At 42.6% G+C, this 17,550-nt stretch overlaps 1 protein-coding gene across 1 annotated transcript in view; it reads right to left on the bottom strand.

Moving 5' to 3' along the window:
* Nucleotides 1-17,550, bottom strand: part of CSK (C-terminal Src kinase) — a 188,179-nt gene that overhangs the window by 79,918 nt on the left and 90,711 nt on the right. Inside the window, exon 2 of the mRNA XM_030186510.1 lies at nucleotides 1,400-1,477. Within this exon, the coding sequence (XP_030042370.1) occupies nucleotides 1,400-1,414 (15 nt within the window). The 5' untranslated portion in view covers nucleotides 1,415-1,477. The remainder of the gene's footprint in view (nucleotides 1-1,399; nucleotides 1,478-17,550) is intronic.

Raw genomic sequence — 17,550 nt, 5'->3', positions numbered from 1 at the left:
AGGGGGCATATGATGAAAGTGAAAGGAGATAGACTTGGAAGTAACCCAAGGAAATACGTCTTCACGGAAAGGGTGATGAATTCGTGGAACAGCCTCCCGGTGGAAGTGGTGGAGACAAAAACAGCATCTGAATTCAAGAGCGCTTGGGACAAGTACGGCTATATGATCTTTAGCTGTCTACATTCTATGTTTCTATGAACTCCTCCTCCCACAGAAATTAACTGGGTTTTTTTTTTTTTTTTTGGGGGGGGGGGGGCTCATTTCTCTGAGACCCCCAATCTGATTTGAACATTTTCTAACTCATTGTGTCTTTTTACCAGTTTTTCCCTAATGGCAATTTCATATCCCATTCTCTTAAATTTATAGACAGTTATTTTGCCCTCAGACATACAGACATTGCCATCTCCTTTTTTCCAATTCTTTCCCAACTTCCATGATTTTGGAAAGAAAGAAAACAAAACTCATGCTCACCCACTGCTTTCAGTTTGGTCATAAAGTATCTCTTGTTTTTCTAACTCATATGTGTATAAAAGAAAGTTACAGCCTGTGTGCACCAACACAACAATTAACAGTACTCTGAGTACCGCAAGTATCTGTGCTAAGTAGCCATGATCTTATTTGTTTTTATGGTTTTATTATATATTTAGGGGTAATTTTATACAGCTATTTCCGTATGTAAAGCTGGTTTTGCACATAGCTATTCCCAGGAGTGCAGTTGACATTTTATTAAAACGCACATGTACATAAAAATATGTGCACACATTTACACCTTCTTTGGAATAGATCTAAATTTGTGCGCTACTAGATGTCACTGAATGAGCCAATGGCAAATATATAAACAGGAGCTTATCTGTACATTTCACAAAGGCACCCCGTTATAAAATTATCCCTCTATTGTACTTATTGTTTGTTTTTTATGATGATCACCACCTTCAGCAAGACGGATTACAAATAAAACAATTTGAGCATGATAAACATTCCTTAAACAATTTTTTCTGTGGTCCCCCTGACTTCTCTAGACATATTGGAAAGTCACATATTACCTCATATCCAGAGGATCTGAGAGGCTCGTTTTGAGTATGTTGTCAATATCACATCACATATGCCAACCTGGCGGAACCCAAGAGTTTGGGAGAGCAGACACTGTTTTAGCACTACTACTATGCAATAGAGAGAGGCAGGTTACTGCTTGCTGTTATGTATATTTCTGATGTATAGTACATGCAGGATGCAGCTAGTATTTTACTAAACGCAGAGGGTGGGAGAGACTCGAGGCATTTTTCCACTGTTCTGCATCCTCTGAATAAGGGAAAGGATCTAGCATACACTGGAACCAAAGCCTAGAGGTAAGCACAACAGATTGGGGGGGGGGGGGGGGGCAGCTGTTTAGAGGCCTTACCTGTACTGTAGACATGGCGAGAGGCTACAAAGGATGCAGAGTATTACAGGAAGATTACACCACTTGGGACCATCAGACCTAGTGAAGAACACAAGGAAATTCATTAGAGAGACAGCCTTCTGCACCAGAGTCCATACATTACAATCTAGCAGGAAAATACTTGCATTAAAAACTCTAGGGAACCTCTGTTTTTTCACAACACAGGTGATAGGGCCTCAGGATGGTCTGCACTAGGATTTCAAAAATCTCCCATAGAGGTATTTAAACATTATTTGGGACATACTTTTAGCTGCCAATATCAGAAAGCAAAGGGATGAAGGAACAGAAACAATCCACTATCCAAAGCACTTATAAGGCTAACTGTCACCTTTAGTAACCTAAAACTGGCAAGTCTATCACAGTTCCAAGACGCTGTCCTTCCCCCATACAGCATTTAATACATATCCCCATTTCTGCTCCAATCCTTGGGGATACCACCCTAAGACAATTTTACCAGCTCTTCACTACTTGGTAAAATAAATTCTCTATTACTAAATGACAAACAGGAAGTGGTTATAATATTAGCACAACAGAACTTGGTTCTATGCCCCCTCACTCCAAACAGACAAATTTAGTCCCAAACCATTTCATCCTTGCAGAAAGGCGGGGCAAGGAAGTATGGTGACATGTGGCAAGTACTTTATCTGCATAGGCAGCATTTAGGCTGCCTGGGCAGAGAATGTATTAGAGTGACATGAGGACACAACAGAGCGCTCCTAACACTGAAGAAAACTACCAATCACTTATTCCCATGCCCACAAGCAGGAAGGATATAAAGCAGCTGTGTTATCCCCTGTTCAGACTAGAGCAACAGGCTTTAATAAAATGCATACATTTTTACCAGACACTTGAAAGCCTGAACAAACATCCCAAGGTCCTTGCACACAACCAACTGCCTCTATTTTTTTTTTATTTGTACCCCGCGCTTTCCCACTCATGGCAGGCTCAATGCGGCTTAGGTACTTATTTGTACCTGGGGCAATGGAGGGTTAAGTGACTTGCCCAGAGTCACAAGGAGCTGCCTGTGCCTGCAGTGGGAATCAAACCCAGTCCCCCAGGACCAAAGCCCACCACTCTAACCACTAGGCCACTCCTCCACTCTTTTTTTCCTTGCACGTCCTTCATTTAAACTAGCAAGACTCAAATATGTTCATTCTGCTGCAAACCCTAAATTATGAATGTCATTCCCAGACTGGAGGATTATTTAAAACTTAGGAAATATTTAAAGATGATTCTTCTTCAAGAGCCTTTTGGACAGTGAGTGATTTCTGTTGTAAATATAGGAAAGATAATGTTCTGTATTTTAGGTTATTATTGATAGCGTTCAAAGCACTAGGTCAAAGTATAAAATTAAAAGGAAAAATAAATGCACGTTTTATATATTTAAATAAAAGTACAGTGAAGAAAAAGAAAAAAATTTATTTATGAAAGTAAAAAAAAAAGACCTAACAATACTTTTTGAGTAAAGTACCATTTCTACAATGAATGCAAATACTGTTAAGGTTTTCATCCCAACAACTTTATTATTCCACAATTCAATTCACTTTGTAAAAGACTATCACTGGTAGGAAGTGAAGTGTTCCATCTGATATAAACTTCCTTCAAATCAGACAAGGATGCAATACTACCAATGTCTTCTGACTGGGTCTACAGGTACTGATCAAGGGAATCTCTGTCTGAAACAACCGATGTCCTTATAGCAAAGAAGAAATTGTGTCTTACCCGATAAGTTTTTTTTTCCTTTAGTCAGCTACACTATTCTGCACAAGTAGGTCTTATCCCTTTCTACCAGAAGATGGAGGTAGAGAAAAAAAACCCAAGTTTTACCAGTGGCCTCACTGGTATTAGCTGGTGGTGCTCCCTGAAAAGATCCTGAATGCATCTGCCAATGTAGCAGAAGGTTGTTTTTGGTAACACACCCATTCCCCATCAAGCAGTGCAGCTGTAATGATCAGCTGGCGAGCATACCATTATAGAGTGGCACTCTCCTGCATCAAGCAAGCATAACACCCGTACTGCAGGAAACTGTAACACTCGAGATTTGACTCTTCATAATTTTCTTTCTTTTTTTCACAATGAAAAGAAAATTGCAGAGCACACCTAGAGTCCCAGGCCCAAGTATTCCAAGGGTGGGTTACAGAACACTATAGCTGACTAAAGGGGAAAAAAATGATCAGATAAGATAATTTCTCCTTCCTTAGCGTCAGCTCTACTGTTTTGCACAAGTGGGATAAGCCAAAGCAGATCTACTGAGTGGGGGAAGGCAAAGATTCCCGAATGACAGCCCTGCCAAAATCCGAATGGACCTTGGCTGCAATGTCCAATCTGCAGTGCTTGACAAATGAATGGAGCGATAACCACATCACTGCCCTACAAATTTCTTCAAGAGCCACCGGTCTGCCCATGTTAATGATTAGCATGCGCTAAATGATATGACACAAAATTATTCAATGCAGTTAAATTGCATGTGGACTGTGAGAAATTGCAGGAGAACCCTTGGCATCCAAATGGCAGATGAAATTTAATGTGGACAAGTGCAAATCAATGTATATTAGGATGAATAACCCAAATTGTAGCTTCATATTAGGAGTCACCACTCAGGAAAAAGATCTAGGTATCATCATGGACAATACAATGAACGCTTCTGCTAACTGTGCAGCAGTAGCCAAAAAAGTAAATAGAAATGTTAGGAATTATTAGGGAAAAAGCAGAGAATAAAATAAAGAAGGTCTCTGTATCACTCCATGGTGCAATCACACAATTCTGGGTACCGCATCTGAGAAAAGAATTAGAAAAGGTACATAGAAGGGTGGCCAAAATAATTAATGGGATGGAATGATTCTCACATGAGGAAAGGCTAAAGAGGTTGAGGCTCTTCAGCATGGAGAAGAGGTGGCTGAGAGGGGATATGACAAAATCCTGAGAGGAATAAAATGAGTCAATGCACATTGTTCATTTACTTTCTCAGAAAGTACAAAGCCTAGGGAACATTCCATGAAGTTATATAGTAATATATTTAAAATAAATACAAGAAAATATTTCTTTCACTCAATGCATAAGTTACGTTCTGAGATCATGACAGTATTTAAAAAAAAAAAAAGATATGGACTAATCCCTGGAGGTGAAGTCGGGGTAAGTAGCATGGAATCTTATTACTTCTTTGGATTCTGACAGTACTTCTGATCTGGCTTGGCCACTGTCAGACAGAGGATACTGTGCTAGATGGACCTTTAGTCTGACCCAGTATGACGCTTAGCTTATGTTCTGTTTTATAATTCTTCTTCAAATGAGGGTGCCCAGCCCTTTCATTCGTTGCTGCTCTTTGTGATAGTAATAAAGGCCCTCTGAAGGTCCTGTGGTGTTACACGACCCTGACAGATGTTGCTGCAGGTGTAGAAGGCTCTGAGTCTTGACTAATACTTTTCATCCTCAGGAACACAATCACAGGGCTTCCATTAATCAGCACACAGACATTAACATACACTCAAAACAACTTGTAGCACTGGCTTTAACCTACTAACAAAAAGAGACTTTTCACAGTCAAGAGAACAAGGATCTTAAACACACTGTTCTAATCCACCCTCATGAGCTTCCTTGGTTCCCCCCCCCCCGGTCAGAAAATCTCCAAATGTCCCTCATTTTTGCCGATGTATAGGTTAGGCACTCTTAGTCTAGGACAGCACATGAGCTTGCTGGAAGCAAGAGAGGGTTTTTTCCTGATCAGCCAGTTACTCTTCTCTGACATGCTTTACCAGACTCTGCCCCCCTCTTCCCAAAGGTTATACACTCTTTTTTACCAGCACTCCTTCCCCCTGGGCTACACACCCAATTCAGCAGTGAAAACAAAAAACAGTAGCATTACTTACAAATACAGCAGACTGTGTACTAATCACAAACAGAAGATAATTTCTTGCCTCCAATTTCCCTATAGTTACACATTGTTGGTTAGGCTAATGTTTCCCAAACCTATCCTGGAGGCCAACCTGTCTGGTTTTTAGTTGTCTAGTTTTCTGTTTAACTATAACCAATATGCACCCACTATCCTCAGGAGGACAGAAGAGCCAGGTGTCACTTAAAGTGATACGAGATACCTAGGAGTGTCAGGTGTGTGGTTTGTGGAAATACCAAGTGGCCACACAGTGATATTCAGAAAAAAAGGTGTGTTCTTTTATGTGAAAGGCACATAAGTCAGCGAGCAGGCACAGGGCAGAACCCTCACATTTTCATGGAGTAGCTTAGCTTGCTTGCTTTAAAAACATCTTCAATTCATCGCTTTGCCTCACAAGTGTTTGTAGCCAGCACGTTGGTTCCTGCGGTAGCATGGAGGAGCCCCTGCCTTCCTGGTCTTCCAGTGATTCTACATAAGTTGGACTATATTCATTTGATATCTAAACTGACAGCTATGAGGACAGGACATCTATCATCATAAAACTTGGGACCCATATGTTCGGTGGGCCACGAATCCAGACCCTTCCTTGATCATTTAAAAATAAGGGGAGGGAGTTTATTTTGGGGGAGGAGGGGGTCTGGAATATATTAGGGAAGGATGCTGAAGTGTTGTGCTAATACTGAGACCTTATTTGTTGCAATGTTGATTTATGGCTGTTTTTATATATATATATATATATATATATATGATAACCTTTGTCTCTGTTGCTATTGACATTTTCCAATAAAAGAAAATAAACATTGAAAAAAAACCATGTTCAGTTAGTTAACACACACACTGAAAGAATGTCTGGCTGTTCTTCTTAGATACTATTAGGATATTAAAGATATATATATTTTTCAGGTACAAAAACACTTTCCTAAATGAGAGGAAAATCACATTACAATATAGAGTTGGGAGTGAAGCCTTTATCCCAACACAGGGCTTTGAAAGCATGAACACTAGTCTATGTTCCTCTCCCCCTTCCAACTAACTTGAAGGGAATGGAGTGTAAATCATTATCTAAGTGCTTCCAGCAACTATTCTTAGATTTGGTAAATCTGCAACACAAAGAGGAGAAGTGGGGAAGAGCTATAAATATATCAAATTAGAATCTGTTAAAACCTCTTGACAGCTGGAAATCCTCCTTTCTGCAGGAAACATGATCCTTTACCATTCAAGAGGAGAAATAGGGTTGAAACTGATAGCATCTATAACATAAGCATAGAAAACCAGACTTTTCTGTTTTCATGGATATATATATGGCTCATTCTCCCTCAAGCACACACCACCTCTCCCCAGGTACCACCTCCTAGACGATCATGCCACCTGTTCCCATTTACATCCAAAACTGGGGCACTTGCTCCACGAGCACTCAGATTACCCTGCAAGCCATCCAGTGTATATCTCTTCTAAAACTCTGCCACCTGCTCCACATGCACTAAGAATAATCTGCAAGCAACCAGAACTACATTTCCTCTCTCGCTCAGTATCCATATGGGATCTTATGGAAAACACTAAAATACAATCTCATGGACAGGTTTCTTCAGTTTTTCAGGTCCTCTTTTGTTTTTCTCCAGGAAACAAGATTCTTATTCTGTACTGCTGAATGTCTTCCAATATAGCTATGCACCTCTGTTTATAAAGTCGCAACTTACAACTTAAGAGAAATGTTTATAATGTCACACAGAATTTGACAGCATATAAGGACCATAAGGTCATTGCGCTATTAAGAATTCAAAGATACCAAGCTTAGTACCGTCTTAGAAACTGTGGTCATGTTTTCTGTGTACAACACATTAACCTCTTTTGATACCCATTTTGCTGTAAAGTCCTGGGTAGGAGCTTACGTGAGAAAGATTTTTCAATAGCATTAGTTTTGTTTGTAATAAAATTAAAATACACATTCCTAGTCCTAAACTACATTAATTTTTCAAGATGTGCTTAAGTGAGGCATTATGGAGTAATCTGTAGCTCTAGATTCCTCTCTGACCTTGGGTAGAAGGAGCTGTGGCAGGATTGAAAACATACTAAAACTAACCTTTGCATGTTCAGAGACCCAACCTCTCTTCCTTGAGCCCCTCCTTTTTCACTCAGCTACTTCTTTGTCTCTGCCAATGATGAAATGCCCTTTATAAGAACCATCCTAACAATTTCCACTTTGTTTTCATCTTTGAAAGAGAGGAGGGGCAGGGTGGTCATTGGTCATAGTCTCAAACAAGGGCAACATTCTGTGTTGTCAATGCATGAACAGACTAGTGCATTCCAGATCTACGTGCCTGAATCATACAATGGCGATCCAAATGTGGACTAAATCCTAGAAAATGAAGGGGTATAGAAATAGGTATCAAAAAGTGAGGAGGAAGAAATACGGTGATGAGACAGGGGTCAGGAAGCAGACAGCCCAATAGACCAATGGCAGGTGGAATCAGCACAACAAACTTCAGCTACACGAAGGGCTATAAATAGAACTTGCATTTCTAGATGGTTATGAACTAACTTTAGGTGCTTATTTTCCAGTTAACTAGAAGTTCTTGGAAGATACAAGAAACTGCTATATTTGCAGCATAGGTACTATTGCTGGGTACTTTTACATATGAATGAAATCTACACATTTGTGAATAAAAGACATAAAAACAGAGTGGAGGAGCCAAGACAAGCAAGGGGATGGGGTGAGAAGATACTAGGGGAAGGAGGTTTGTCTAATAACCACCTATTTTATTTATTCTGTGCTGGGGGAAGGGCATTATCAGTTTTTATTGGTTAAAATCTAAAATCAGAAGCCCCAGATATAAGTAAGATGCAAAAAAACAAGGGGATATACTACCATATGTAGAAAGGGAAAAGCCAGGGGTATCATGTGCCAAGTTCTTCTGTGATCTAACCACTTCATTTAAGACACTTTGAGGCGTACTTTCAAAGCACTTAGACTTACAAAGTACCATAGTAACCCATGGAACTTCGTAATTCTAAGTGCTTTGAAAATGTACCCCATAGTAACCTATGAAACTTTGTAACTCTAAGTGCTTTGAAAACGAGCCCCTTTGTACCTCACTTTCAATGATGATCTGAGCAAGAAAGTGGATATCAAAGCAGAACATTCTGTAGTAAAACAATACACAAACATAAACCATATGTGTCTCTCTATAAGCCTATCGAGTTAATATCGAACAGAGGCTGTTATGGGTCTCTCCATAACATACGTAAATACAGAAGAAACCCACACAGTGTCATGCAAGCCTTGAGAAACTTAACACAAAAAATTCAAACTCAGAATCTGTTGCTCTAGTTCTGCCCACATCAAGGGTAGAAGCAGCGGATAATGCTTGGAATTCATGCCACATTATAGATGACATGATAGAGAAATTGGTGAAGAGCCTATCACCCACCACAGCTTAAGCAGACCCCTGCTCTTTGACAATATTTACATCAATGCTGGAGATAACTGCACTGTTTTTAAAAACTCTTGTGAATAAATCACTGCAGGAAGGTGTACTGGTAGACTCGCTTAAAGAAGAAACTGTTAAACCAATGCTGGATGAATTAAAGATCGGAATGGACCAGAACACCAACTTCTGTGTTATCACACTTGATATCGCATCAGCATTTGACACACTTGACCATCAACTCCTGCTCAACAAGCTGTCAGACTTTGGCACTGATGGGCAAGTCCTATCCTGGTTTCTCTCATGTTTACAGAGAAGAAAGTTCCATGTTAAAATACTAGACACAGTAACAACTAGCTTTCCAATCACACGTGGTGTACTGCAAGGTTCAGTCCTCTCAGTAGTACTATTTAACTTATTTATGGCATCCCTAGGAGATATTTTCCAAGATTTACACATATCATATAGAATATACGCAGACGACATACAATTCATTATCCCTGTTAACAAACATGACCAGGATCTATATGTACAACTAAAAAATGTGTGTGACAAAATTGTTGAATGGATGGGACAGGCCAAAATGTCATTAAATATTGCAAAGACAGAAAAATGTATGTAGGTAAGACTCTGAACCCATCCCTACCAGCAATGTTTGAATATCGGAGTGAAAAAGTGACTGTGAAGCCCTATATCTATAGTTTAGGCATCTTCCTAGATACCAATCTAACAATGCAAAAAAATATAGGCCATGTGATTTCTGCTTCCTTCTTTCAATTGTGCGTGTTGAGCAAGCTGAAAGATATGGTGACACCATATGATTATTGGATGATTGTACAGAGCTTGATACTGACAAAGATTGATTATTGCAACACCTTATTTCTGGGAATATCATCATCCCGCCCAAGCTCTACAGGTCATCCAAAACGCAGCTGCACAGCTAATCATTGAAATCTCAAAGTTGGAACACATTACTCCAACATTAAAAAAAAAACTACAATGGCTCCCTGTGACATACAGAGTTCAATTTAGGACCCTTGTTCTGACTCATCAACGTATATTTGGGAATGATCCAGCCTATTTTCAAAATACATGGATATTGTGATGGGATATAAATGTAGTAAATTAAAAAAATTTAAAAAACAAAACATCACTATTTCCTTCCCCTCTCTCCCCAAAGACTTCTATCTTCATCAAGCTGTCTATCCTTAACTCACTCTCAGTTCTCAGCATTTCAGGCAATTCATTGGCAGCTACAACAAGGCTATAAGCCAACTTGAAGACCCCTTCTAGCTCTGAACATAGTGCCCTCAGCCTTTCGACTGAACAGGGAAACAAGGAGGCGGTTATGTGGAAGCACCATGCCTGTTCCTTCACTAAATCCCACTCGATGGGCTCTCTAGAAGCCCCTGGGGTAGAAGTCATTATCTCCATTGCTCAAAGTCCTCAGAAAACGAACTCCTATATATTCCATGCATACCTCACTACAAGGAATGCAAGTGCTGGGCAACAGAAGACCATGCCCCCAGGAGCACTACTATTGACCTTAGTAACAGTGAAAGAACTACACATCTTAATTTTTTGGATTTGTATATTTTTATCTAATGTGAGCAATTGAGATGATATCCTTGATTGGCGGTATATAAACTCCCTATAAACTTGAAACATGCTGCAAAAACAACCAAGATAAAAGCACAAAACACTGACCTAGAAAAAAAAACATTTCTTTTGCCATTTCTAACACAAAAGGCTTTATATCAGCAGCATTCAATGGGCAGCAAGTTCAAGTTTCCACCATTAATTGAGGTAAGAGGCTAAGAAATGGGCGAGGAGAGAATACACCTAGCAGTATTAGCACCACTCATGCATTTGTCATCACACAGAGACTACTGCAATGCTCTCGGGGGGGGAGGGGGGGGGGGGGGGGGGGGGGGGGGGGGGAGGGGTGTCAGTCAGACAGAAACCAAGCGGCTACAATTACTTCAGACCACCACTGTAAAATTGCTCCATAAAGCTCATAAATTTGATCATGTGACACCCCTTTTAAAGCATGAACACTGGTTACCAGTGAACCAAAGAATTAAATACAAAATTCTGCTCTTACTTTACAAAGTGTTACAGTCAGGCTCTCCAGCTTATCTGCCCTCCCATTTACTTCCCTATGTTCCATCCAGACCACTGCGCTTCAGCCAACATCAGTTGGTGGTTCCTGGACCTTGCAAGGTGCCTCTGCACACTTTTCATAACTCAGTGTTTAATGTTGTGGGCCCCACTCTGTAGAATGCCTTGCCATCAGTGGCGTAGCCAGAATGTAATTTTTGGGTGGGTCAGTGGGAAGGTTGGGTGGGCATGCATTTCCTCTTCCCTTCTCCACCCCCCCGCCCACCACCACCACCCATCATGAACTTTAAAAGTTAAATACTATAAATCTGAACCCCTCCCCACCCACCCACCCCACCCAGACATTCCCATCTGAGCCCCCCTGCACTACCCAGTCCCCACCTGCCTACCAGCTCCATGATCGACGAGCAGATGACCCTCGTCTTCCACCCGGCACCGAGCATTTAAAAAAAACAAAACGGAGAAACGCCTCGCATCTGCTGTGCGCTGCTGTAAAGCAAGCAGCAAATCGTCTCGTCGGCCCTTCCTTCACTGTGTCCCGCCCTTGCGGAAATAGGAAGTTACATCAGAGGGCAGGACACAGTGAAGGAAGGGCTGACGCGACGAAGCGATTTGCTGCTTGCTTTACAGCAGCGCACAGCAGACGCGAGGCTTTTCTCTGAGTTTTTTTTTTTTTAAGGCTCGGTGCCGGATGGAAGATGAGGGTTGTCTGCTCGTCGATCATGGAGCTGGTAGGCAGGTGGGGACTGCAGCGCCAACAGAGCACCCCCCTCCCCACCTGCTGACACCGGGGCGGGGCGGACATTGGCTGGGCGGGCCTGGAAGGAAGCTGGCTAGGCCTGGGCCCGTCCAGGCTCGCCCGTGGCTACGCCCCTGCTTGTCATTATCAGTACAAACAGTGGACACCCTCCCAAAGTTTAAGGCTATGCTTTTTATTTTTTAATTATTTATTAAATTTTTGCAACTTAAACAGACAAAAAAACTGCTAAGTGAAAAATACAGCATTGGAAACAAACTAAACAAACAGGAATTACTTTCCTCAATGGTAACATATCGTTTAGCTTCATTAGACCTCAATAAAGAAAGGGGGGGGGGGGGTAGGAATTTGTGAAGATTACATTATATTATCTTTAAATTAATAAAGAAAGAAATTGATGCCGCCTACATTCTTGTTTTACTCCTACCAAGTCTCTATCGTTGTTTTGAGTCCAGGAAAGATTTAAGTTGATCAGGATTAAAGAACACATATTTTGTTTGACTTAACCTTACAACACATTTACATGGGTACGCAAGAAGGAAGGATCCTCCTATTTCTATTGTTTTAGACCTCATAGAAAGAAACAATTTTCTTTTTTGTTGGGTAATCTTAGTCACATCTGGATAAATCCAAATTTTTTGTCCTCCAAATATGCGATTTGTAGTTTTGAAATAAAGTCTCATTATTGAGTTCAAATCTTGCTAGAAAACAAAAGAGACAATCAACGTTGCCCTTTCGGTTGCCTCTTCTAAAGATTGTTCCAAAACGGCTGTAATATTATTTAAATCCATTGATTTCTCTCCTTCTACTTTTTTCATTGTATTAGGTATATAATATTTTATTTAGTGGTGGGATTGCCTCATGTGGAAAATTTAAATTCTCTCTCAAAAATCTTGTAAAAATTTCTAATGGGGGAATCCCTGCTAATTTAGGAAAATTAAGTAGATGAAGATTTAATCTTCTGTTAAAGTTCTCCATTTGCTCTAATTTTCTTCTTAATTCCATATTATCTTTTACTGCAGCCCTTTTAAATTCTGTAATTTGAGTCATCTCTTTCTGTAAAGTCTCTTAGAGGAAAAATCTTGTTTAACAACTTCTATGGAGTCCTTCAATTCTTGTACAGTGGTAGTCAAAGTTTTTACCTCCATAGAAGACTATCTATATCCAGCAACTTCAGCCATATCTGACCTAGGCTGACCTCCAGCTGTGTCCCCGCTGCTGCTGTTACTTCCACAGGGTCGGTTACCCCACAAGGTCCTCCAGCGTCAGCCTTTCCGGCTTGCGATGGGTTCCCCTCTCGACTCGCTGTGTGCGCAGGGCACGGAGGAATCGTAGAGTCTGGCGGGGGGGGATAGAGATGTTTCCGTTTCCAGCGAGGTGGCCGCTTCACCGGCTCGTCCCGCTATGGACTCCAACCCGCTAATTCCACGAGGGAGAGCAGAGAAAAAGCGCTCCAGACCTGGCCTCTTCGGCGTGGACGTACTGGTAGGTGTGGGAACTATCTGGACAACCCCTTTCCGTTTCGAGTGAGGCATTTTCAATAGGAGGAAAAAAGAGAGGTTTCCGAGGCTAAGCTGGAGCAGCTTACCAAACCTCCGCGCTCTCGGCGCCATCTTGACAAGTTTAAGGCTACGCTTACGGCCCATCTCTTCAGGAAGGCTTTCAACAGCTGAACGGACCATTTACAGGGACACACAGTTGATCTTTTTGGGGGCCTGCCGGGAACCAGCAGAACCGTCTGTTTTTATGTATTGTTTATGTATTACTGTCTATAATGCTGTCTACACCCTATAGCTGTATTTACGCTTATTATTTTATATATGTACACTGCTTTGATGGTCTGACCCTAAGTGGGTAATCAAATAAAATGAACCTTGGAAAATTAAGCTTGGATCAATAGCTACTAATTTAAGCAGCAGGGGTGCCATAGATAATGCACATCCCAAAGAGAGAAAGATCTGGTGTCACATCATGAATGACACCTTCAGGCTGACACTGAGAGCCAAATGCACTAACCCCACAGAAAGAGCCCGTCCCTTACCGATCCCTTAGCGAATCGGTAAAAAACGGCCATGCATGAAGGAAATCGCATGTAAATGAGCTGCTCGCTGTTAGCTCATTTGCATGTGATTTCCTTCCTAAGGAGGGGAAGCCAGTCAGCCAGCTGAGCATGCGCAGAGCAGCCAATCGTTATGCTGGCTGCTCTGCGCATGCCAAAGACAGCTTCATACATGTCCTTCACTCAAAAAAAAAAAAAAAAAAACGGACGTCCCTGACGAGCACTTGGACGTTTTTCCCTTCAGATTTTGTGATGGGCCTCCTTCTCTCAGACGTGTTTTTCTTAAGTGCCTGAAAACCGCCGGAGAGAATCGGGGATCGGGACGTGCGAAGATGTCCAAATCAAAACTATTTGGACGTCCCTTTCGATTATGCCCCTCCAGGTCTCCCTCAGCCAATCACAGCGCATTTAGCTGACAGCAGAGACAGCTAAATGTGCTGTGATTGGCTGAGAGAGACCTGGAGGGGCATAATCGAAAAGGGACGTCCAAATAATTTTGATTTGGACGTCCTCGCACGTCCCGATCCCCAATTCTCTCCGGCGGTTTTCAGGCACTTAAGAAAAACACGTCCAAAAGAAGGACGCCCATCACAAAATCTGAAGGAAAAAAACGTCCAAGTGTTCGTCCAGGATGACCTTTTTTTTTCCCGAGTGAAGGACATCCAAGTGTTAGGCACTTGGAAGGAAGTCCCTGACAAGCACGTCAACGTTTTTTTTTTTCCGATTTTTGCGATGGACGTCCTCCTCTGCATGGGTCCTGCTCACAGCAGCCCCAACGAGAAGAGCAGACCTCTCGTTAGGTTTTCCATGGTGCATGGGGTCGGAAACGGTAGTGCATCGCATTGCATTCACATTATAATAGTAATTAGCTCATTTGCATTCTGTTTTCGTTAGCTGCTACCGTGACAGGAAAATGGCTCAGAGAACGCTTTTGTGCATGTCCCGGTTTACTACTTGAGCGCTAAACTGGCTAGAACCAGTTTAAAAACCATGTTGCTGGCTAGTTAAGTTTAGTGCATCTCGCCCTGAGCTGCAGGCAGTCAAGCTTTGCACCTCCCTCTGAAAACATCCTGTTCTCAAAGGGCTGGGTCTGTGAGAAGCTACAGGGAGAGGAAATTAAAAGACCAAGAAGCAGTCTATGGCATGTATCTCAGATGTTGCAAACTTGAACAATAAATAGATACCTTTAATTGGTAGGAGGGGATCAGCACTTTCAATTATAGCTGGAGGCTTCTAAGATATAAAAGCAGAAGTATGGTGAGAGAGGTCCCAGCTGAGATTGAAACACTGAGATTGAAAAGCTGAGATAAGGCAATGCTCTGAAGGCTCTTGCAATGACATTACCGTTCCCAAGACAAATTCAGATTCCTAAACACACAGAGAGTGATCCAAATATAGATGGGGTTAGTTCTGTACTTGAAAGGTCACATTCTTGTAGTTTCTTCCAAAAAGGCTGAGAGTTTTCCCCCAGACCCTGAAAAGTCCACTGCATACTTAGCATATTACGCCCATGACTTTATAAGTCCTTCAATGACACAAAGGCTGTTTGAGGCTCCCTTTCTTCCCTATCCATGTAATTTCCTAAAAGATTAATTAAAAAAGTGTAAGGATGGAACCAGAGAATGAGTGTAAGCACCATCTCCCCTCCCCCCATCCTCTGCTTCTATGAATCATTTCAAGCCTTGTACCCAGCCAGAATTACAGTGAACTCAGATCACTCAGGGTAATGCTTTCTCACATCTAAATGCAATCATTTCCCCAACTGACAACAAGATGTGTCTGATTGAGGGCCTCCCACCTGTATACATGGCTTCATGAAAAAAAAAAGTTTTGTGTTCTTGTAATAGTGCATATATTAACACAGATGTGTCAAAGAGACAGGAAAGGGCTTTCTGCATAGAGGTAGTCAGGTTATCTCAGCTCATTGTTTTCAGCAGCAGAGAAAAAGAGGAAGTGGAACACAGCAGTAAAGTACTGGATGACAGTATTGGGGTGGGGGATGAACAGCTTAGAAACAGCACTGCAAAGTTCTTCACTTCAGGGGTGACAGGAAAACTTTGGGGGAGGGGATAATGTAAGCCAAGCCTAATGCAAATATTTTAGCCCCTCCCAACGCTATAAACAAATAGCATGCAAATTACAAATATGTTAAATGATGTGCATTGTCAGAAAAAAACAGTGCACACTGCTGCAATAATATGCAGATGTTTGCTGCATTTAAAAGTAGAATTTCTTCCTTCCTTTCAGTATGTGAGTGGGGACTGGCTCATGTTAACAGGAAGGGAGACATCAGAGAAACATAAAACAGAAATGGTGTAACCTGGCCCCACACAGTGCATCCTGGGATACACTACACAGATTCAGCCACTATCATTTTTTAAATTGGTGGCACAGAGGCAGGAGCAAGTGGACACCACTCCTGACTCCCAACTTGAAAGTGCATGAGGGGGCCAAGGGGTCTGCAGGTGGGAGGCGGTTCAGTATACAAGGAAGGATTTTGTTTCTAGTGTCGGGGGGGGGGGGGGGTTGGGAGGGGTCAGGGAGTGCAGACCATTTGTGAGGTCGAGGGTCAGGCAGCCTTTGGAAGTGCCGCACTTCACCCCTTTCTGTCAGGCCCAAGCTAGTGTTAAGATTCAGCACTAGATTTAACACAGTTTTTTATTTTATTTTTTTATTTATTTTTGTTACATTTGTACCCCGCGCTTTCCCCACTCATGGCAGGGGATCAATGTGGCTTACATGGGGCAATGGAGGGTTAAGTGACTTGCCCAGAGTCACAAGGAGCTGCCTGTGCCTGAAGTGGGAATCAAACTCAGTTCCTCAGTTCCCCAGGACCAAAGTCCACCAACCTAACCACTTGTGTTTTACATGCCCATTAGGCTACCCTTAACTGCAGCAGCTTTACACTGATTTCCCTGTACTAATCTTAGTCCCAATGCAGGAAGAAAAATTAGCACAAGGAAATCAAATGTAAATCACTGCACTAAAGGACAGCACAGCTTACAGCATCAGCCACTTAGTTCCTACAAAGATTCAATCCACAACACACCAAAGGTGCCAATCAAAAACTGGGATCTGAAAATTTCTGTCTTTTGGAAAGTGAATTAAGCAGCTAACTCATTCCACAGAAGCCAATGAAGGTCAAACCAGGGGCGTAGCTACGGGTGGGCCTGGGTGGGCCCAGGCCCACCCAATCTCCACTCGGGCCCACCCAATTTAGGCACCAAAGTCCACAGTCTTTCTTCTGCAGCTCAGCCACCTCCCATCTGCTTTTAGGCAGCCAGCAGCTCTCCCAGGCGGTCTTCTTCCTCCTAAAATGTTCTTATTTTTAGTGCGGGTCGGGTCCTGAATGCGGATGTCTCGGTATGCCATTAAGGGCTGCATGTTAGTGCTGCTACTCCCTCGCCTCCATGGATGTAGACTGGGGGGGGGGGGGGCGAGGGGGCATTGCCCCCCCCATACAATGACAACGAACCGCAGCGGCGAACTGGCGGGGGGGGGGGGGGGCGCCACTCCAGTAGTAAAAGCAGTAAGCAGCCAAGTTCAACTCAGTCCTTCACTTCCCTGCCCTCTCAGCGTCCCGCCCGCCCGAAAGGAAATGACATCACAGGAAGGCGGGACGCAGAGAGGGCAGGGAAGTGAAGGACTGAGTTGAACCTGGCTGCTTACTGCTTTTACTACCGTCGGCCGCCCGCTCTCTGCTGCAACTTCGGTACCAAGGGCTGTTGTGTCGGCGCTGCAGCGATTACAACAGTCTGCCTCGGAGCCTCGGCCTTCCCTGCCACACGTCCCGCCTATGCGGAACAGGAAGTTGTACCAGAGGAGGCAGGACGTGTAGCAGGGAAGGCCGAGGCTCCGAGG

The sequence above is a fragment of the Microcaecilia unicolor genome, chromosome 1 (assembly GCF_901765095.1).
Source record: "Microcaecilia unicolor chromosome 1, aMicUni1.1, whole genome shotgun sequence".
In the NCBI taxonomy this organism is placed as follows: Eukaryota; Metazoa; Chordata; class Amphibia; order Gymnophiona; family Siphonopidae; genus Microcaecilia; species Microcaecilia unicolor.
The sequence above is the reverse complement of the archived record's forward strand: the minus strand, read 5'-3'. Positions and strand labels throughout refer to the sequence as shown.